General features: G+C 34.7%; 1 protein-coding gene across 2 annotated transcripts; it reads left to right on the top strand.

Annotated features, from left to right (window-relative positions):
• The first annotated feature begins 969 nt into the window (after positions 1-969).
• On the top strand, positions 970-23,563 carry zgc:158403 (tetratricopeptide repeat protein 39A). 2 transcript variants are annotated; one of them, XM_067381314.1, is made up of 18 exons: positions 970-1,283; positions 4,038-4,142; positions 7,727-7,858; positions 9,700-9,761; positions 9,978-10,045; positions 13,931-13,995; positions 14,427-14,526; positions 14,613-14,678; positions 14,814-14,922; positions 17,131-17,198; positions 17,458-17,517; positions 17,886-18,047; positions 21,037-21,128; positions 21,327-21,447; positions 21,564-21,675; positions 22,982-23,096; positions 23,186-23,302; positions 23,423-23,563. In XM_067381314.1, exons 1-18 carry the CDS (start codon positions 1,249-1,251, stop codon positions 23,532-23,534), a joined length of 1,701 nt encoding a protein of 566 aa, XP_067237415.1. In that variant the 5' UTR covers positions 970-1,248; the 3' UTR covers positions 23,535-23,563. The 2 variants fall into 2 exon arrangements, with proteins under 2 accessions (XP_067237415.1, XP_067237414.1); XM_067381313.1 differs by having other exon boundaries at positions 14,814-14,925.
• The last annotated feature ends 213 nt before the right edge of the window (positions 23,564-23,776 follow it).

Raw genomic sequence — 23,776 nt, 5'->3', positions numbered from 1 at the left:
GTATATAGGCCTAAATAAACCTTTGTAGTGATGATTAAATTATTGAAATCGCTGGGAATTATATCTGGGAATTATTTTGATACCATATCACGTGTTTCCTTTTTATATATTCTTGTGAATCTATAAATGTCCTTTAAAAATGATTGTATAACAACATTATTGTTCTCTGAATAAAGAAAATGCCGGAGGAAACTTCTAATAGTATTTTTTTCTTTTATTTTTTTTCTTTCTTTCCTTTTTTTGTTTGTCTTTTCACTTTGCAATGTATATATTATTCATTATACATATATATATATATACATATACATATATATGTATATACATATATATATATATATATACATATATATATATATACATATACATATATATGTATATACATATATACATTTCAAATAAGTTTTCGGAGAATAAATTCTCAAAATTTGGGTGAAATAATGTTCCATTGTCATTCAGTGTAACACTATTCTGACCTGTGCATATTAAAATGTATAAAACAATAAGTAAGCATAGTAAATTTGCATTTTTTTAAAATAGCATTTTAAATGAGTATAAGGATAGTGGCAAATTTTTAAAAAATGCAAAAATTACAAGTAATTAGCATTTGAGGTAAAAGTAATTAGTCTTTAACATGGCATAAATAGATTTTTGTTGTAAATATGCCTGATTTAAGATTGTTACACTGAATGACACTTTAGTGGGTGTCTTCTGTAAATCATGGCATAAATGTATATGTAATTTTTGCTCAGAAGATAAAACAAACAAATTAAACGGGACCCATTCTGATGTACTGAAAAACAACAACAATTCAAAGCTGTTTTAAAACCCTTTTTCTTCTTCGACGCATATCAATTCCTTGCATTGTTTCGTGCGTCATGTGAATACCTGCTTCACCCCACCACTAGATGGCGCCAGGAACTTCTGTCCCGTTCGCACTGATCTCCTCCTGCCATTGAACCTGCGGAGAGCTCGAGGAGGAGTCGAGAGCTCTGTCTGTTCTCACATCACACACACACTCACACACACTTCTGCCAATCGAGCTGCTGATTGAGCCGAACACTGATCCATATTCCCTGCCAGCTCGAGTTTTAAACACTCCTCATCAATGCAGCACCTCCACGCGCAGTGAGAGTGAACTTCCACTGGAGATCTGAAGGGAAGCTCTTCACAGGCAGCCTGAGCACTCGAAACAGGTGTTTGTGAGGCCACAAGGCCCAGAAGAGGACAACAAACAAGACAAAATACATCATGTCCAGTGGGAAAAATGCACCTGTCACAGAGAAGTGAGTATGAGCGAGTTTCTTTCTGATTTTAAAACTAAAGAAATGCGTCAGTGCTGTACATTTCAAAACTTTGCTACCTTGTGGTTCCTGAATGTCACTAAATGGCTGATTCAGTAAGTCTGCGTTTAGTTTTGGCAGTTTTTTTTTTCTCCTGTCAAATTTTCACATCTCTTCCTTCCTCGTTTTGCAATAGAATTTGAGCTCGGCTCATGTTCTCATTGAGAGAAAGAAATACTATCCCTGGAAATAAAGCTTCAGAAAGGTTCACAGGTGGGTTTACACGCAAGAATGTTAAAGTAAACTCGTTCACAGTGCAGTGTTCTTATCCAAAGGCGCTGGCTGTCCAAGCCCAGCATGTGTGCTCAGAGCAAACATCAAACACCTTGACTAGTGACACAGTGTGTGAGCCATATTCTGCTGTGCATGTGTGTGTTTGTACATGAGTCATTGTGGCTGAGACAGAGTTAAAGGTTACAGATACCTTTAAATGACTTGTAAAGTCATGCAATTGCTTTACACCATGTTTTTGCATCTCTGACTGGATGCAGGTGGATTTAAGCAAATGCATGCTAATTGGATTATACATTTCATAAGCAACAGGCGCTGGAGACCCATATTTCTCTCACTAGTGCATTTCTATGAATTTAAATCTGCTATTTAATCTTGATTTGCATCTTAAAACAGGATCAACTGGTTGACATTAATTAGTCCTGCTAAATATATCTTCAGTGGTCAGATGCTGAAGAACTCTGCATCAGGTAGCGTTCATAATTTATAAAGGGCGCTGTTGACAGGTCTGAGTTGTCTTTGTGTTTAGTAGTAAATGTCATTTAACCAAGTGGGTTTGTTTATCTTTGGGAGCTTCGGAAGCTTCACTCTGGGAAATTTCAGGACCTTAACCATCTGGAAAATGATTCATAAAAATTTGTATACTATATGTACACTGCCGTCCAAAAGTTTGGAAACGCCCCTGGCAAAGTGTGGTTTTGCATAAATCCTTATCATATTTTTTTTTGGTGCAAATACATTAGAGTAACTTGATATTAATTTTAATTTTGATTACATAATAATGGCAATATATACACTACCATTCAAAAGTTTGGAAACCTTACTATTTTTAATGTTTTTGAAAGAAGTCTCTTATGCTCATCAGGCCTGCATTTATTTGATCAAAAATACAGAAAAAAACATTAATATTATTACAATTTAAAATAATTGTTTTCTTTTTTAATATACTTTAAAATATAATTTTTTTTTCTGTGTTCAAAGCTGAATTTTCAGCATCATTACTCCAGTCCTCAGTGTCACATGATCCTTCAGAAATCATTGTGATATGCTGATTTGCTACTGATTTGAAAACAGTTGTTGTACTTTTTTCAGGATTCATTGATGAATAAATAGTCAAAAAGAACAGCATTTATTCAAAATGGAAATATTTTCTAACAGTATAAATCTTTACTATCACTTTTTATCAATTGAACACATCCTTGCTGAAAAAAAGTATTAATTTCTTCCAAAAAAGAAAGAAAAAAATGACTGACCCCAAACTTTTCAACGGTAGTGTATATTGTTACAAAAGATTTAATGTAAATAAATGCTGCTCCTTTTGAACTTCTTATTCATCAAAGAATCCTGAAAAAAAAGTATTGCGTTATAAAAAAAATATTAAGCAGCACAACATTTGTAATAAATCAGCATATTAGAGTGATTTCTGAAGGATCATGTGACATTGAAGACTGGATTTAATGATGCTGAAAATTCAGCTTTGATCACAGACATTTGAAAGTATATTATAATAGAAAAACATTATTTTAAATTGTAATAATATTTCATAATATTATAGTTTTTTTTTCTGTATTTTTGATCAAATAAATGCAGGCTTGATGAGTAGACGAGACGTCTTTGAAAACATTAAAAATAGTAATGTTTCCAAACTTTTGAATGGTAGTGTATAAAAATAACATGCCATATTTTTTGGTATTGAGAGAGTCAAATGTGAAAGTTACATAAATATGTCATGAGAAGGCGGCAAAGACTATCTTTATGAGTGAGTCAGTCAGTCGCAAAGACTTTTATATTGAAATGGACTGAAACAAGGAAACAAGGACGTTGTTTTTACTTTAAACATCTTACAAGATACAACTGACAAATGCATTGACTAGTGCTGTCATGGGAATGTCTTAAATGTTAAAAGGACAAAGATATTGCTTTCTTCAGTGGACATTAAAACTGATTTTGTGATTATTATTGACCTGGAGAATATCTGCTAGATGCAGGTAATACACTCACTCAACTTGAGATTTGAATCTCTGACAAAAGAGGGTTTTAAAGACAACCTGTTGTTATTTCTTATTTATTTACACACTTGTGCCATCAACTGTTGTATAAATGCAATATCACACTCGTAGCCGTATATCAGCACACTGTGATTACCTACGGCCGAAACACAGCCATGCTGATATACAGATATTGCACGGCTACGAGTGAGATATTGCTGTAAAATATATTATATAATATTGTGTTAAATATCAGACGTTGTTTACATGTTTTTTTGCTATCATTAAACTATATAATATCATAAATTCCTCATGTTGGTAATTCGTCATATTGGTCATTAAAATATCCACATTGACTTCTAATCTGGAGTTATTAGAATCAGCTTTATAGAAAAGCAGTTTAAGTCTATGGCTTGTACTCAGAGTGTTTGTATGTGTGTGTGTGTGTGTGTGTGTGTGTGTGTGTGTGTGTCATCAGCTCCAGACGGATTTCCCTACAGGCCTGTCTTGATGAATGCATGGAGGCCTTGGATCTGTTCCTCAACAACCACTTTAATGAGAGTTTGGATAAACTACGGCCACGGTGAGAGAAGTCTTATTGTCTTTCTCTTCCCCCTTTTCTCCAGCCCTCTAGTATCTGTATTTTTAAGAGCAGGTGAGGTGTTTAGTAAAGGTGTGGTACCTACCAAGCCCAGGTTGCAATGTGCTTTTTTTTTTTTTTTTTGTCAGATGTACCAGCAAATTTTGTCTTTTGCTGCTTTAAATGAGCTCCCCTGTGAAGAACTTCTTTAATTCTAGATGTCTTTGCATGATAGCATGCTTTATTTCAGTTGTGATAGAGAATTGTGTCAGGCACCCTCCCTTCTCCAGGATGTTTACCTAAAGATCACACACCCTCACGCTTGACAATAGTCCCGCACACAGACTCATTAATATATAGCCAAAAGACTGACTAACCTAACACTGGGAAGGAAATTACATGCTTAAGTGGCACCAACCCTCTTTTTTTATAAAACAGATACCACAGGAAGTACATAATGCTTGGTTTCAGGCTATAAAAACATTTTTTTTAATTATTATTTATTATTATGCTAAGACTAGCTATTTGGTCTGTATTTTTTGATTGATTGCTAAAATGCTTTCTCTAATCCCACATTAATATACAGAGAGCCATTCATAGGTTAAGTTTCATGAAAAACGATCAAAACCTTGCTCTGTTTGTTTGAAAACTGTGGCATGGCAACAACTCAGCCAATGGCGTGAGTTGGGGGTGTGGTTTATCTGTACGTCGACCAATGACAGAATGGGGAAGTTACTGGTGAAATCAGTTTAAAAATAGGGATGCACGATTTATCCCACAATACGAAAAATAACATTGAGCTTAAACGCGATTCTTAGTGTGATTATGAAATCGCAAAGGCTGTGATTTTTTTTTTTTTATTATTTATTTTTTTATTTTTTTATGCGCAGCTTGTCAATGAAGTATGGCTCCAAATGCTAATCCATCTGAAAGCACTGCGAGTTTGAGTCGCTTATAATGTGCATTTGAAAAAGCAGCAAGCGTCAAACATCCTTCCAGACATGAAAGCATTTATTAACATCTTGTCCAATAAAAGACAACATTTAATAGCATGTTTTTACTCCAAACTCACTTTATAACGACAGTTGAGAGTCCTTCTGTTAGATGATGTGGCTTCTTACACAGAATAAGGCAGTTGTGTATTTATTAGTCATGTTTAAAGACAGGAACGCACCAAACCGACGCCGACGAACTAGTGGAGATGAAAGTAGACTGCGGGGTTTGGCTCAGGTCGGCAGCATCTGTGTCCAAAGTTGCCCTGACACACCAAATTGACGCTCAACAGCCGACGGCCAAGTAGCACGTCCATTCTGTGCCTGCGTGAGATGAAATGCCTTTCTGTACCAGCAGGTGGCAGTAGCTGAACAGCCAATCAGAATGATCAGATGGCCCGATGGACCGACGAGCTCCAACGCCGATTCAACATGTCGAATTGGCCGAAAAAAAAGCAGACGAGGACCAACTTCAGCCGACGGTGCGGAACACACTGAGAAAACTTAGTCGGCCGACGAACAAAAACTGCCCGACGGCCGACTGTCGGCTTAGTGTGTTCCTGCCTTAACGGGATAGTTCACCCAAAAATGAAAATTTGATGTTTATCTGCTTAACCCCCACGCATCCAAGATGTAGGTGACTTTGTTTCTTCAGTAGAACACAAAAGATGATTTTTAACTCCAACAGTTGCCGTCTGTCAATCTTATAATGCGAGTGAATGGGAACACAATCGATAGGAGTAGAAAAAACTTGCAAAATCCAAATTAAACCCTGCGGCTCGTGACGACACATTGATGTCCCAAGACACGAAACAATCAGTTTGTGCGAGAAACCGAACAGTATTTATATAATTTTTACCTCTAATACACCACTATGTCCAACTGCGTTTAGCATTCGCTTAGTAAGGTCTGATCGCGCTCTGACAATGGCAGTGATTTCTCATGCGTATACTTCAATGAGTGCTAGACATCACTGTCGTTGTCCGAGCACGATCAGACCTTACTAACCGAGTGCTGAATGCAGTTGGACAGACCGCAACAGTTGGAGTTAAAAATCATCATTTGTGTTCGACTGAAGAAACAAAGTCACCTACATCTTGAATGCCCTGGGGGTAAGCAGATAAACATCAAATTTTCATTTTTGGGTGAACTATCCCTTTAATCAATCAGAGCTTTTTAGTCTTCTGTTTATTCAACTACAGCAATATGACGTGGTTATCTTCTTCTGCGGCAAGGCATGTTTAGAGTTTCTGTGCAAGAGCGCCCTCCGGCTTTCAGGTGGAGAAGCATTTACTACTGATCACAGAGCCGTACAGCTCTGACAAGCTGCGCATTAAATAATCGCAGCCTTTGCCAAATTGCATGCAAATTATTATTATTTATTATTATTATTTGTTTTATTTTAACCTTTATTTAACCAGGTGAGTCAATTGAGAACCAGTTCTCATTTACAATGACAACCTGGCCAAGAGGTAGCGTAAAAAGCCAGTACATTACGAAAAACATAAGAGATAAGAGAAAAACATAAGAGATACAAGTAACACAGCTATAAACAGTCTGAAACACAAAGGTTTTTACTACAACCCATCAAAATAAAAGTTCAGTTTAACTTGAAGAAATTATGAGAGAAATATATTACTATTGTACAATAGAATGTATTTCTTAATAATAATAATAATAATAATAATAATAATAATAATACAATTTATTTAAACATTGTTTAAAGAGCATCATTTTTTTGTCCATGTTTTAAATCTGTTGTGCAGCACTTTGCCAAAACAAAAAATAAATAAATAAAACGATAAAAGTTGTTAAATTTTCATTTAATTATATTTTAAAAACATGAAATAAATTGTTTGTTTTATGCATTCATTTGATTACATTTGATTTATTTGTATTAAATTAATTTAATTTGATTTAATTAATTTTCTGTATTATTCTTAAATAAACAAATAAATTATGAATGATAAAAATTATTTGTTAATCTAATCCATAATCTATTATTAAATGTAATTGATTAGACATGTTTTGGATTATTGAAATTGATTTGACTGATTGATTGATTGTTTAATACTGTGAAACTGTGAGATTTTTTTTTTTTTTTTTTATCATACCATAAAAATCAACCAGTCGCAGATATTACAACACATTTCACTTTTAACAAAATCATAAGCCAGATTTAAGGACCACACCACAACTATAACGATAACGACACAGACGAACGATATAGCTTGAATCACTTTCAAAGCAATTTTCCAGATGATGAACGATAACATAGACAGCCAATTATAATCCAACTGACTTTGAAGAGCTCGAGCTTTTAAAGCTGCAGACAACAAAACTCCAGCTTGCACTTGTAATAAACAGAACTATATTCATCCATTGGTGTGCATGCAAATATAGTTATCTTTATAGTTAGGCTATCATTCTTGATGTGAAACTTGCATAACGCTAACCATGTTAACCATCATGTGAAATCGAGATTATGTAGCTAGTATTTTTGTTTAAAAGAGTTGTTTAAGGCATTAACCTTCTCTAAACTAGTATCCTGCTGTAACATGTGAGTGTAAAAGCATGTTTTGTATTGTATTTCAGGTCTAAAGAGAGCATGTATCACGCTCTGATCTATGCCACAGTATTAGAGATGCAGGCCATGATGACCTTCCAACACGACGACATAGTGCATGCTGGGAACACGATGAAGAGCGCTCAGGAGGTGTGCCAGAGGTAGAAAGAGAGCCAAAACGATGCATTCGTTTCTGTCACGGAGAGGCTTTTCCTCTGTACTTTAATTTTTAGGCAAATGGGGTTATTTCCATGTCAGCTAACCCAGCTGATATTTGCTTGTATTTGCATAAAGATGTAAAATGGTGTGACTTTAAATGACAGACAGCTGGTCATGTCTAATGGGGACTTTTATTGGCCTTACATAACATCGATTAAATGGAGTAGAAGAGATGCACAGGCCTATATGTCCCATGTTACCATGCAGCACTAATCCAGACGAGCGTATGTGGGTGTAGCAACGGTCACACATCAGCTCACTTTCGGTTTGCTTAAGAAGGAGTGAGTCTCAAGGGAGGTCCTTCTCTGTGATCTCCTCATAAACCTCTCCAAACATCCTACTGGGAGAGTGACGTTAGTTTGTACTGAAGTACATGTGTTCATTGCTCAGATTAAAACAGTAGGAGAGACACAAAAAGAAACTGGTTAAGTGTGAATACATAAATCAGTCTACAAATTGACAAATAAATGATACATTTTAAATTATATAACTGATATGAAATGCGTAGTTAAAGGGAAAGTTCACCCAAAAATGAAAATTTGATGTTTATCTGCTTACCTCCAGGACATTCAAGATGTAGGTGACCGTCGCCGTCTGTCAGTCATATAATGCATGTCAATGGGAACACAATCTATAAGAGTAAAAAAAAAAAAAACACAACAGACAAATCCAAATTAAACCCTGCGGCTCGCATTGACAACTGGAGTGATCTATCTGGTGTTTTAGAGGGAAAAAATGATATAAATACTGTTTAGTTTCTCGCACAAACTGATCGTTACGTGTCTTAGGACATCAATGTGTCGTCACAAGACAAATTTGCATTTGTCTGTGCATGTTTTTTTACTCTTATAGATGAAGTTCCCATTGACATGCATTATACGACTGATAGACGGCAACGGTTGGAGTTAAACATAATCATTTGTGTGAACTATCCCTTTAAAGATGCATGTCCAGTAGTGTGTTATAAGTCAGTTGGCAAACAAATTAAGCAATTTGAGTATACTTTTGCAAAAATGCATTTTAACAGGTTGAAAGCATAAAAAAATTACTATTTTAGTTAAATTTAACTTCAACTTTTATCAAATAAAATTTAATTTATTAAAAATTTAAAATTAAATTTACTTAATGCGTATGTCAAATTGAAGATACAAAACTACTAAAACGTTTGGGGTTTTGTAATTCTTTTGAAAGTAAAAACAGTAATATTGTGAAATATTACAATTTTAAAAAACAGTTTTTACTATTTTAAAAAGTAATTTAGTCTTCAGTGTCACATGATCCTTCAGAAATCATTCTAATATGCTGATTTGCAGCTCAAGAAACATTTCTTATTATCAATGTTGAAAACAGTTGTGCTGCTTCATATTTTTGTGGAAACGTTGATACAAATTTTCTTTGAGGAACATAATGTTCATATGTCTTTACTGTCATTTTTGATCAATTTAATGCACCCTTGCTGATTAAAAGTATTCATTTCTTTAAAAAAAATCTTTTGAATGGCAGTGCATGTATAAACATTTTTACTTTTGAATAAATTTTCCCTCCATCTTCCATAAGAAAGTGCGTTTGGTTAATCTTAGTCAGGTCACTTGTGTTAGATATTATCATTGTGTGTTTGTGTATATATTATATTATATTATATTATATTATATTATATTATATTATATTATATTATATTATATTATATTATATTATATTATATTATATTATATTATATTATATATCTTTTATGTTGGATGCGTTTAATTGCGATCGAACACTAATTTCTTGCTGTTTTTCTCAGGTTCCGTAAGAAGTCTGGTGGCTTGAGGAGCCGAGGAGCAAATGATGATGATCTCTCAGAAGGTGCCTTTTTTTTCTCTTCCCAGAAATGTCTATCTCAACATTGCTATTATAGGAGAAATAAAACTCAGTCAAACATATTATGTGGCTAAAGCTAGAAGCTAGTGTTTAGACTGGAGACTGACAGTTAGCATTTCATATAAGGTGTTTAATTTAATAACCATTTTATGAAGTGTTTTACAAACAAGCTTCGAATCATTTCTATTTGATGTGTTACAGAGCAGCTCCATGCTGAAGTGTGTTACGCTGAGTGTTTACTACACAGAGCCGCTCTCACGTTCTTACAGGTTTGACACATTTCAAGACAAAGGTCTCTAACACAATCACTCACAGACAAACAATCTCTGGTGTTTGGTTTAAACTGTCTATAATTTGCCGGGCATGTAAAAACCTTAACCTGCGTTCTGTCGGCTTGTTGAAGTGCACATGTGTGATATGTGATAGGAAAGCATCCTTGTACAACAGATATTAAGGTCATCCAGCCACAGCGAGTGTTTTGCGGTAGGGTAAGAGAGATATATCGCAAAATCAGAACTTTTCTTGACCCAAGAAATATTAAAAATGTGTTCTCATACAGCCAAAGGGCAAGTTCAAATATGAGTCTGTTCAGGTTTCCTGCTGACATTTTGAAATACTCTGAGGTTTTTAAAGGGATAGTTCACCCAAAAAGTAAAATTATCCCATGATTTACTCACCCTCAAGCAATCGTAGGTGTATATGACCATGTTCTTTCAGACGAACACAATCGGAGATCTATTTAAAAATATCATGGCTCTTCCAAGCTTTATAATGGTAGTGAACAGGGGCCGTGTTTTAAAGGGATACTCCACCATTTTTTCATATTAAACTATGTTATTCCCTTTACTAAGACGAGGTGATACATACCTCTCTCGTCTCAGTGCGTGCACTAAATCGCTCTGTCTTGCAGCGAACTTTGTTAGCACTTAGCTTAGCCCAGTTCATTCAATAGGGGCCAAGCAGAGAAGCTACCAAACACCTCCACGTTTTCCCTGTTTAAATACAGTTACTCGAGTAGTGTAACTCGACCTAGGACGGTGACACAAAACAAAACGTTGCGCTTTTCTAAGTGTGTAAAATGGATAACTATATTGTATGGTGGAATACCACAGCAAGTGCTCGGGAGCACTTTGACTTGGCGCAGTAATATCTTCACTCGTGAAAAGTCCTCTCACCGGCCCCCGCTCCCTCTCCTCCTCCCTCTCATTTCCGTCAATAGAACCAATGTGACTTTTACAGGAGCGGGGGCCGGTGAGAGGACTTTTCATGCGTGCAAATATCTCCCAATATGAAAGCTATATTAGGCTGGGCTGGGTAGTTGTAAGCATCTCTCAGCTCTTTCATGCTTGAAGAAAAATGTGGTCACTATTTGCATATTGAGAATATTTGCATATTTGAATATAGAGAGTACTTTGATTATGGTTAAGAGAAAACTGTTATTAATTTTTATTTATACTGTTTTTATTTCTATGATCAATTTGTGGAAAGGAGTTCAAAAGATGTAGAAGCTCATAAATCATGTACAGTTCTGGTCTGAAGACAGGAGAGAAGCCAAGATAATTAGTTATTTCAAATGCAGCAGTAGACTATTTTTCTAGTCATGTATTTTGTCATTAAGGATTTCTTAAAAATACTGTGTAAAATCCTGTCTTGTCACACCCCTATTAAAGGATTCTTTCAGACGCGTCATATATAGAACCTTTTTAGGGGTTCCCATCATGGGATTTAGTTTAATCCTTATTAAATTTCATGAATTGAACGGCTCGTAAACACCTTAAAGGTGCAGTATGTAACATTTTTGCAGTAAAATATCCAAAAACCACTAGGCCAGTGTTATATATTTTGTTCACTTGAGTACTTACAATGTCCCAAATGTTTCCAACTATTTGTAAATCATGAGAAAATTGCAGTTTTAAGCAAGGCTCTGGGACGTGTGAGGAGTCGCCTGTCAATGGCGTCATACCTGCGTTACCCTCGGTTTCTGGTTTTATTTTGTAGAAACCATGGAAACACCAAAGACGCTTTAATATTTACATGTTTTAAAGGTGCCCTAGAACTTTTAAAAAAAAGATTTAATATAAGTGTAAGGTGTCTCCTGAATGCGTCTATGAAGTTTCAGCTCAAAATACCCCACAGATTGTTTTAAATTAATTTTTTTTAACTGCCTATTTTGGGGCATCATTATAAATGAGCCGATTCAGGGCTACTGGCCCTTTAATTCTCATGCTCCACGCCCACGGAGCTCGCACTTGCCTTGAACAGTGCATAAACAAAGTTTACACAGCTAATATAACCCTCAAATGGATCATTGCAAAGTGTTTGTCATGCATGCGGCATGTATCCGTCGGATTATGTGAGTATTGTATACTGTTGTATTGTTTACATTGATTCTGAATGAATTTGAGGCTATGCTCCGTGGCTAACGGCTAATGCTACACTGTTGGAGAGATTTATAAAGAATGAAGTTGTGTTTATGAATTATACAGACTGCAAGTGTTTAAAAATGAAAATAGCGACGGCTCTTGTCTCCGTGAATACAGTAAGAAACGATGGTAACTTTAACCACATTTAACAGTACATTAGCAACATGCTAACAAAACATTTAGAAAGACAATTTACAAACATCACTAAAAATATCATGTTATCATGTCAGTTATTATTGCTCCATCTGCCATTTTTCGCTATTGTTCTTGCTTGCTTACCTAGTCTGATGATTCAGCTGTGCAGATCTAGACGTTCTGCCCTTGTGTAATGCCTTTCATAATGTTAGGAACATGGGCTGGCATATGCAAATATTGGGGGCGTACATATTAATGATCCCGACTGTTACATAACACCGACTGTTATGTTGAGATTCACCTGTTCTTCGGAGGTCTTTTAAACAAATGAGATTTATATAAGAAGGAGGAAACAATGGAGTTTGAGACTCACTCTATGTCATTTCCATGTACTGAACTCTTGTTATTCAACTATGCCAAGATAAATTAAATTTTTCATTCGAGGGCACCTTTAATAGACACTTGTTAACACGTTTAGTCTTATTGTTTAAATCAAATTTTCTTGATTTTTTTTTTTTTTTTTTTTTTTGAGAGTACTATGTTTTACCATGCCTCAGAGAAAAACACTATTTTGTGAAGTAGCTAACAACATGATCAGATGCAGCTTTATTTTTAGCAGTATATTTAACAGTAATGCATAATTTTCTCCATCATACAATACTTTTTTAAATGAATTGCATGCCATTTATCAACACAAGCCATCCAGCATTTATTATTATATTCTAAAATCGATCCATCTTACTCTAGTGTGTAACAGTGTGCGTTCGCTCAGCGGCTGCTGTGAGACAGAGTAACGTTATAACATAATTTTCAACACACTCAAATGTATCTAATATGATAAACAGAGCTGCCTCATACTCATGACCGGAAAAGCAGAAGTGGCGCCGGCGACTGTGTCATAATAAAAGCTCTGCTGCTCGTGAGGCGTGTGTTGTGCAATCGCTCCAGCTCCTCGTTCAGCTCCCACAACACTCGCTCCTGCTCTGCTTCATACTACAGTAACTTTAAGAATCACATCAGTGAACATGATTTCTTCATGAGTCCTATTCCGATTTATTTCCACTGGCTGTGAGGTAAAGACCACATGTCCCAAGATTCCGCTCATCAACCTTTGTTTTGAATAGGCGCCCCCTAGCGGATGGAAAAAACTATATAGTGCACCTTTAATGTCGCCGACAACCTCTCTAATCACATTTTGCCATTAGTAAGCAATAGCCTTTTTCAAGACATGTAAAAGCTTTAAAAAAAATCATGAGTAGTGTATTACTGGTGCATTTTATGTCGTAGAATAAAACATGAATATATCTTGAGCTTGTGTTCACCACAGACATTATTTCAGGCTTTTAACTAAAAAAAAAAAACAAAAAAAAAAAACTTGTTTCCTGGCTTTGGCCTACAGAAATGCGTCATCCCTGCACCACTCTATTATTCAGTCATTTAAGACATTTCTTCCTAAAAAGACACTTTTTGGCATAAAGAGTTCTTAAAAATTGAGTCAGAACTCCTGGGGTTCTATTTAGAACACCATCCAACATTTTTTTTGAGTGCAGAGCTCAAATTTGCACCTGATTTCTCATTCTCTTTGTTTGTTGACAGGATGAGAATATGGTGAGTTTTATTAAAGGAGGAATCAAAGTACGGAACAGTTACCTCATATACAAGTAAGTCTTTAGCAAGTAAGTGAAAGAAATCTGTCTTGTTATTGTGCGTAAATGAGAAACATTTATGCCATCCAGACGCATGCACTTTTTAAAGGGATAGTTCACCCAAAAATGAAAATTGTCATTTCCTCACCCTCAAGTTGTTCCAAACCTGTATGAAACCTATATTTCCCATACTATGGAAGTCATTGGGGTGCATCATATGTTTGGTTACTCATATTCTTCAAAATATCTTCTTTTGTGTTCAACATTCATACAGGTTTGGAACAACTTGAGGGTGAATAAATGATGACAGAATTTTCATTTTTGGGTGAACCATCCCTCTAACCCAATAGAAACAACCTATCTTTGATTCCCACCAACATCATACCCTTGAATTGAACTGTTGATCGAATCTGTCTGCTGTGTCTGACGTCATGATTCTCGTGCAGGGAGCTCCACACCTTCATCCAGTCAGATACAGCCTTCAAAGGACCAAGCCACAAGCACTTAGAGGGCGGGGTCTCTTTTGGGATCGGGGCTTTCAACTTGGTATGTTTATGTGTGATATTGCATCTCTGTTCCTACGAATCTACTCCAGACTGTCAACTGTGTTGCTGTTCTTCACTCTCACACAGACTCTTTCACTGTTTCCTGCCCGGATACTCAAGCTGCTGGAGTTTGCAGGCTTTTCTGGAGATAAGGTTTTGAAATTTCACTTCAGATGCATTTAAATTTAAGTAAAAATTACACTCTTATATTCTCTTTTTTGCAGAGACGTGCCCGTTCGAATGTTCATGTATTTATTCTTTTCTTAATAGTCTTTTGTGTGTGTGTAGGAATTTGGCATCTCTCAGCTGTACACCGGTGCCACGTCTCAGACCCTGCGCTCTATGCTGTGCGCCCTCCTCCTGCTCTGTTTCTACACCTTTCTCTCCTTTATTTTAGGTAGCATGTATTTGTGATTAAATTATGCATTTGATACCCACATAAATCAGATATCTTACAGCATTGATGTTTCTTTAGTCAATTGTGCAACTGGCCATTGTACAGAAATGGTGCAAACTGCTGTCCCACAACCAAAAAATACATTTAAAAAGCATTTATGTATTCAAATTTAAGATCCTTCTATTATCTATTGAATCCCACAGTAATATTTAAAATATCAGTAAGCTTAATAAATATATATATATATATATATATATATATATATATATAATATATATATATATATATATATATATATATATATATATATATATATATATATATATATATATATATATATATATATATATATATATATATATATAGCATCATCATATATACAATATATTAGGTACTTTCAGTTGGGAGGTGGCTGTCCCGAACCCTAACCCCTAAATTTCAACTTGTGAAAATGATACAATATTAAAAAAAAATTGCAATTTTTTTTTTCATTGTTATTTTTAAAAACTATATATTTTTTATTTTTTATAAAGTGAAGTTTAAAAAATATTTATTTTATATTTTATTTTTAAATCATGAAACTTTATGTAATACAATGTATTCTGCATCACAACCGAAACAGTGTATGTTTTAGTCCATTGGCTGAGACTGATTTTAACCACATGCCTACATTTGTGATCAGGAAATATTCCTGTGTCCCTCTCACAGAACCTGATTTTGCGGAGTTCAACATGTTCCTGGGTCAACATTTTTGTTGATCCTGGAACAACATTCAAATCAACCAATCAGATTTGAGGGACAAGTTTACAGATTATGTCAAGTTTAGGCTTAAAATCATGAATTGGTGTTTCTACATCAGTGTTATTCATCTATCATTTCCCTCTGATTTTTGGGATAACTAATGGGTAGGGTTAGGTTTAGGGGTAGGAATAGTGTTAAGACTAAATTTTCAGACTGGAATGTTGTTCCAGGATCAACAAAATATGTTGACCAAGGAACGCATCTAACTCAGCAATATCAGGGCGTGCGTCCCTCTCATGACCTCTCTTTCATAGTAGATATTGTCATTACTGAAACAGTCATGACCGAAATGAAATCATTGTTTTGGTAGTGACATAAGGGAACAGATTATCATTTATTTGGAGGAAATAAACAAAATGTTAGTACAGTTATGCAAATCATTAGTATTTTAGTATGCGAGTTAAAATTCTGTAATGTGATGTGGTCACTACCAACTCATTACTGTCGAAAATGTGCAGTCACAGCCGAAACATGGGATGTTTTGTCAAAAATAAAGTATACTGAATTATCAACAAAGATGTTATTATAGTGTTTGGTTCAATGTATATTCAAACTAATATAGTCAGTGTGATAAACTTTATGCCTTTTACAAAGAAAGATTGGATTCAAAATAAAACAAATCTCATAAATTACATTTGAAATATTGTTAAAATTGTAGATGTAAACAAAATCTTAATAGGTCAGTGTGACCTTTCTTCTTAAATTATTTAATTATTTATTAAATACAGTATGAGAATTAACTGTACAATTACTAGAAATGTGTACCTTGGATATTATATAATTTGCATACATACAAATTTTGTAGAAAAAGACATTTTTTTTTCAAGACATTTTCTTATTCTGACTTTGAACCAATTCTGTAGAATGGCCTATATATATATATATATTAAATTTTATTCAGCAAGGATGCTTTAAATTGATCAAAAGTGACAGTAAAGACATTTATAATGTTACAAAAGATTTTAAATAAATGCTGTTTTTCTGAACTTTCTATTCATCAAAGGATCCTGAAACCAAATGCATCACAATTTCCAAAAAAATATGAAGCAGCACAACTGTTTTCAACGTTGATAATAATCGGAAATGTTTCTTCAGCAGCAAATCAGCAAATTAGAATGATTTCTGAAGGATCATGTGACACTGAAGACTGGAGTAATGATGCTGAAATAAATTGCAGGAATAAATTAAATTTTAACATATATTCAAATAGAAAACAGTTATTTTAAATTGTAATAATATTTCACAATATTTCTGTTTTTTACTGTATTTTTGCTCAAATAAATGCTGCCTTGGTGAGCAGAAGAGACTCCTTTAAAAACTTAAATGAGCCCAAACTTTTGAATGTTAGTGTATATATTGAATTCTCTGATATTTTTATAGTTATTAATAAAGTGATGTTTTGTGTAGGTACTGGTGAGGCAGAGGTGGAAGAGGCGGAGAGACTTCTGAAGCCATTTCGCCTGCGATACCCACAGGTATGTTCTGCTTCTGTCTTTCTCTCTACTTCATTTCTAAATTAATTTATTAAGATTTTCAGGGCCATGTTCACATGCTCATGAAGATGATTTGGTTTAATTCTAAGAAGTTCACTTTAAAGACCCTCTAAAATGAAAATTGGACTTTTGTGGCATTTAGTTCATGTCCACACTCTGTGAGTTCATTCACATACTAGCTGAAAAAAGTTTTTCTTCACATTGGGTGTTTTTGAAGCTCATGTTCTGATCATCTCTCCAGGGAGCGATTTTCCTTTTCTTTGCAGGTCGGACAGAAGAAATAAAGGGCAACATTGATGAGGTAAGAAACGAGAGGAGAACATTTACCAGAATTCATAAATGATGAATACTGAAATATTAGTAGTTTCATTTCAAATCTGATCACATAGCGTTTATTTTTTATTGTGTAATACTGCTGTTGCTGCAAACCTTAAGTGATACTGACAGACTGGGAAGAGAGGAGCTGCAACAATGTCAAAGTCAACACTTTGATAAAGCCATAATATATTTAAAGACTTCAGACTGGTTTAACTATGATTTTGAAAAACAAGGGTCAGAGAGAGGTGGAACATGGTCTTAAAAACTAATGTTTTGTAAGAAATTTTGACTAAGATTGTAAATAGGCCGTAATGTTCACTGATTAACATTATTGTACCCCTGCTTGTCCAGGCGGTGGCGCTGTTTGAGGACGGCTGTAAGGCCCAGCAGGTCTGGAAACAGTTTCATCACATGTGCTACTGGGAGTTGATGTGGTGTTTCACCTTTAAGAGGCACTGGAAGATGGCGTACTTTTATGCAGACCTGCTCAGCCAGGAGAGCCGCTGGTCTAAGGTGACCCTTCTGCTCAAAAACATATTAAATAAAAATAACATAACATAATAATAAAAATATTTCAAATGGGGGGGGGTCTAATTGCAATTTTTTTTTTTTTTTTTTCCTCAGATTATAAATAAATATGGCTGTAATAATAATAATAATAATAATTATTATTATTATTATCATTATTGTTGTTGTTACTAATACTATAATAATAAAATAAATATTACAATTGTAGTATTTCACCATAAAATAAAGAAAATGGAGAATTTAAGAAAAATTATTTTATTTCACATTACAACTGTAATTGCAATCCTCATTTTTTTTTTTACAGCTGTATTCATTTGTTTATTTTCAAATATTAAACCATCAAACTTTTATTTTGATGGAAAACCGCAGGAAGCCCAGTCGGCATGAAACGGGAGTTGTAATAGTCTTTCTCCACTTTTGTGACATATATCCATGTGAAACGGCTTCTCAAACAAGGAAAAAATGTAGGGCAGGACTTTATTTTGTCCATGTGGAATTGATTGGATGGTTATGGTATGCTATTGGTGGATCTCATTTGAGTGACAGGTTGTCCCGCCCTCATTCCAGTAAACACATCATCAGAGAAAAGAGCACACTTTGAAACATGCAGCACATTTTTTAAAGGATTAGTTCACTTTCAAATGAAAATTACTAGCTTTGCTCACCCTCAAGCCATCCTAGTTGTATTTGACTTTCTTATTTCTGCTGAACACAATCGGAGTTATATTAATAAATATCCTGACGCATCCGAGCTTTATGATGGCAGTGAACGGGACCAATGAGTATGAAACTCAAGAAAGTGCATCCATCCAAAGCAGAACGTACTCCACACGGTCCGGGGGGTTAATAAAGGCCTTCTGAAGCGATGTGTTTGTGAAAGAAGAATATTCATATTTAACAAGTTATGAAGTAAAATATCTATCTTCCGCCAGACTGCCTTCTGTATTCAAGTTACGTTGTGTCGGTTAACCTTTTTTGTAAGTTGAATACGGAAGGCGGTCTGGCGGAAGATAGATATTTTACTTCATGACTTGTTAAATATGGATATTTTTCTTACACAAACGCATCACTTCAGAAAGCCTTTATTACCCTCCTGGAGCCACGTGGAGTACATTTATGATGAATGGATGCACTGCCATTGGATTGCCAGCTTGGATGTGTCAGGATATTTATTATTATAAAACGTTTAGTTCCTGTCCTTGATTCTGATTGGTCAATAGCTGTGTTTTATTCTCGGCTACGACCGTTTCACCCAACAGTTCTGTGTATCACTACACAACACCTTTAGCAACCACTCTTAGCAACGTAAACTGTTTGTTCTCAGTTGGTATTGTTCATTGAAGCTTACGGTATTATGTAGAAGAGTATTGTGAGATAAAGATCAAGTGAGTGAGTTTATTACCTGCATTTTCCTTCACGTCAGTCCTATGTTAAAAATAAAACATCAGTTTAAATGTCAGATGTATTATCTTGTCCTTTTAATAGTTAAGGGGTTTTCCCGTGACTGACAGCGCTAGTCAAAGCATTTGTCAGTTGCGTCTTGTTCCGTGTTCACAACAATTCAGTCTTTTCAATGTAAAAGTCTTCACTACTGACTGACACACTCATAAAGACAGTCTTTGCCGCCATCTAATGGTGTAATAATGTAACTTCTTTTGCTGTTCACGGTCAGGGACTATTTTTTCCGGCGGAAGGAAGGCTTTTATTGAAAGTTTACTTCATGAAAGTTGCAATGATACTCATTTTAGGCTTTAATATTTGTATTGTGTGGTAACCGTTTTATAAAAGCAATAATGTACTCGAAGCTAGTGCTGTATCATGAATAAGTCACGGCTGAAGGGGTTGCAGCAGGGCCCTACATATAGAAATATACATGTATATTTCTATATTTACATTATACATGAATATAAATATATAAATATAATATATTTTTGTTAAATATATACATGCATGTGTATGTATTTATGTACATAATAAATATACACAGCACACTCACATATATTATGTAAACAAACTTTTATTTCGGATGTGATTAATTGTGATTAATCATTTGACAGCACTACCTGAAATATGTTTTAGAGTAAATCTAGAAGTTCATTTACATTGTTTCTGGTGACATGATTAACATCCTTAATAATTCACAAGGCAGTTAAGTATACTGTATATCTGAGAAACACCCATATCATCTAAGTGTGATCTGTATAGATGCCAAGACATTTCTGTGTCACACGTTTGAAATGGCCTCCACCCAAAATGTAAATTAAGTGTGGGATTTTATTGGTGCTGGGAAAATGTATACACACGCACACAACCTAAGACAGGAAACATACCAACTCCGCAAGGCACACATACTACTAACAAATAAAAACGGAACAGGATTTTATTGAAATGGAATGAACTCTTGAATTTAGCAAAGATGTAAATCAGGACAGCACTAATATTGCAGAAGTCTTTCAACTTGAAACTTTGAAAACTAAAGTATGAAGAAATTAAGTAAAGGAAGGTTCACATTTCTTCCATTTACATGAGTGTGAATACATCTACTCACTGAAATTTCCATATTCACAAAGTCAGCAAACTGGGCACTCAAAACATACATTTTTAAAACTAAGGGTGAAATAACTTGTTTCTTAACGATTGTCGAAATGTTCTAGCAGTTGGTTAGCCAACAGTAGCGTTAACCAACAGTTCTGGTCTAAATGAAGACAGACTTCCTCCTCAGAAACATGAAGTAAAACCATACAGGTGTAAAGCCTGGGATTGCACTGTATTTTTTTTTTATTTTTATTTTTTTAAATGAAGTTATCGCAGCGATTACACAAACTGCCATGTGTAAGCTGTGTAAATTGGCTTTGTGGGTCGAAGTCTTTGCCAGGTTTTTGTTTGGACTGGTTGGTTCTGCTGCTGGTTGTGATTACGTACAGTGTGTTTCAGTGTACAGAAGGATTATTATGGCTGTCTCTGTCTCTCTCAGGCCATGTACGTGTACATGAAGGCGGCTTATCTCAGCATGCTTCCAGACTCCGAATCCCGGCCGTTCGGAGATAATGAGGTGGATCTCTTTAGGTAAATACACTCATGTGGAATTGCATTGACAACACAGGAGCAGACGAGGCTTTCATGAAAAAAAAAAAAAAATAGTGTTTCTGTATGTGGGTTTATTGGATGTGTGTTAATGTGGTACAGTATGATATGTATCATGTATCAAAACAGACATTAGTCTTTTTTTTTTTTAAACCTGTTCACTTCCTGTCTGTCTCTCAGACAGGTACCATCATACAAACAGAAGATAGCTGGGAAATCTCCACCCACAGAGAAGTTTGCCATCCGTAAAGCAAGACGGTACAAAGCCAGCAATCCAATCAGACTTCCTGTTCCTGTGCTTGTAAGATTATCATACAAAACATTCAGTAGACTTCTTTCTAAATGCTTTTCTTTACTTTCTATTGTAAGACAATCAGCGTCTATACTTTAAAATAATGTCAGCAACATTTTTGACAGGAGATGATGTACATGTGGAATGGCTTTTCCATGATCAGCAAACAGCCTGAGCTCACAGAGGGCATGATGGAGACGCTGTTAGAGGCGGAGCGCACCCTAAAGGCGGCTCCAGGTAATGCAGTCCTCTGTGTGTTCAATGACAAGTTACATTAATTAGGCAAATCTGCTAATTTTAGCAGTGTATCTTTCTCTCAGAGAATATGTCAAGATATAAAAGGAACCTTTAAAATAGGTCTTAAAGCCTGATATTTATATAAGTAATTAGATGTAATAAGTTATAGATGGTAGAAAAAGCAATAAATAGACCAATTAAAAATTGAATCCATTAGAAATCATATATTTAAAAAATATATTTCTGTAATCAATTGCTAAATATTGCATATTATTTAAAATATATTTTTAAATTGTTGATTTTATTACCAATTTATCCTCATGTTTTGATTTTTAGACATTTCTTAATAGATTCATTGTTAAAATAATTTCGTATTTACTTAATTTACTTTCATTTCAACTTATTTATTTATTTTAAAACTTCCGTTTTATATTGTGTACATTGTAATGAGGTGTAGGCCGTAGATATAGATATATATAATATGCTGTCAAACGATTAATCACATCCAAAATTAAAGTTTGTTTACATATGTCTGTGTACTGTGTATATTTATTATGTATATATAAACACACACACGTATATATTTAAAAAATATATGTAGTTGTAAAATATTTATTTATATATAATCTAAAGTGTGTGATATATATATATATATATATATATATATATATATATATATATATATATATATATATATATATATATATATATATATATATATATATATAAAATATGTAAATATTCCTTAAATAAATACATGTGTAAATCAATTTTACACTTTACACACAATTTAATCAATTTTTATTTTGAAACTTTTATTTAATCATTTGACAGCTACATATACATATATATATATATATATATATATTTAAATCATTTTACTTAAATAAAATGTCAGTAATTGCTAAAAATCATGCTGTATAACATGTAAACTGACGTTATTTTTGTCATCATTACTACAAGTAACAGAGGACGAATCTTTTCCTTTTGAATAATGTTTTTGACAAAAGCAATTTCTTCACCCAAAAAATTCTGGCCTCATTTACTCACCCTTGTGTCGTTCCAAACCTGTATGAGTTATATATTGTGAACAATGTTGGTAATTAAACAGTTGATGGACCCCATTGACCTCCACAGTATGAGAAAAAAATACTATTGAAGTCAATGAAATTGTTTGGTTACCAACATTCTTCAAAATATCATCTTTTGTGTTTGTTTTTTATAATTATATATTATATAACCTACCTGTACAGTAGTATTCTGTATCCTATATGTTGTTTTACACTCATTCTTTCTGTATGTGTAGAGAACGAGTACACGGTGGACGACGCGTGTTTAATCCTGCTTCTGAAAGGCCTGTGTCTGAAGAACCAAGGCCAGACGCAGGCCGCAGAGGACTGCTTCAGACAGGTTTACAGCAGGCCAGTGCTCCTGTATTAATGGCTTTTCCCTTCAGAAATGCTTGTTCTGTCTCAGGATGGAGTTTGAGATGTTTTTGTGCCTTTAACAGTGAAAAGAAGCTGAAGTTTGATCATTACCTGGTTCCTAATGCTCTGCTGGAGTTGAGTCTCTTGTGCATAGACACAGGGAGGAAAGAGCAAGCCATCAAACTACTGCAGAAAGCTAAGTGAGTTCAGGACAGGACAAAACACACACACACACACACATACACACAATACTTGATTTGTTGTTGTCATTTTGTTTGCTCCAGTCTGAAATGTCACGTTATTATTGTCTGTCCTGTCAGGAATAACTACAAAGAGTACTCGATGGAGTCTCGGACGCAGTTCAGGGTCCACGCAGCCCTGATCAAACTTAAGGCTGACACCAGTGACCAAGATGAAATAACATCTTTGTGAGGAGAGATGATCCTCTTCCCTGATGACCAGGTCACTGTATGGGGAGAATGAAAGACCAAAGACACAGTGTGGTTTTTATCCAGTGTTATTATAGGAGACACTAAAAACTTCATTTGTACATTCCTCCCCCAGGAGCTTATTTTTGCCAAATTGATGTTTATTTTAGTCATATAGTAAATAGTTCGTAAATAGACATAATGAATGGTTATTTTGAATATAAGCCAGGGTTTATGCTCCTTTTG

The sequence above is a fragment of the Chanodichthys erythropterus genome, chromosome 3, assembly GCF_024489055.1.
Source record: "Chanodichthys erythropterus isolate Z2021 chromosome 3, ASM2448905v1, whole genome shotgun sequence".
NCBI lineage: Eukaryota > Metazoa > Chordata > Actinopteri > Cypriniformes > Xenocyprididae > Chanodichthys > Chanodichthys erythropterus.
The sequence above is the reverse complement of the archived record's forward strand: the minus strand, read 5'-3'. Positions and strand labels throughout refer to the sequence as shown.

Bases quoted from the DNA above. Each gene is read 5' to 3' on its own strand.
- zgc:158403 (XM_067381313.1), top strand. From the start codon at position 1,249: ATGTCCAGTGGGAAAAATGCACCTGTCACAGAGAA. The intron at 1,284-4,037 runs GTGAGTATGAGC...GTGTGTCATCAG, and splicing joins AATGCACCTGTCACAGAGAA to CTCCAGACGGATTTCCCTAC. The intron at 10,046-13,930 runs GTTTGACACATT...GTTTGTTGACAG, and splicing joins CCGCTCTCACGTTCTTACAG to GATGAGAATATGGTGAGTTT.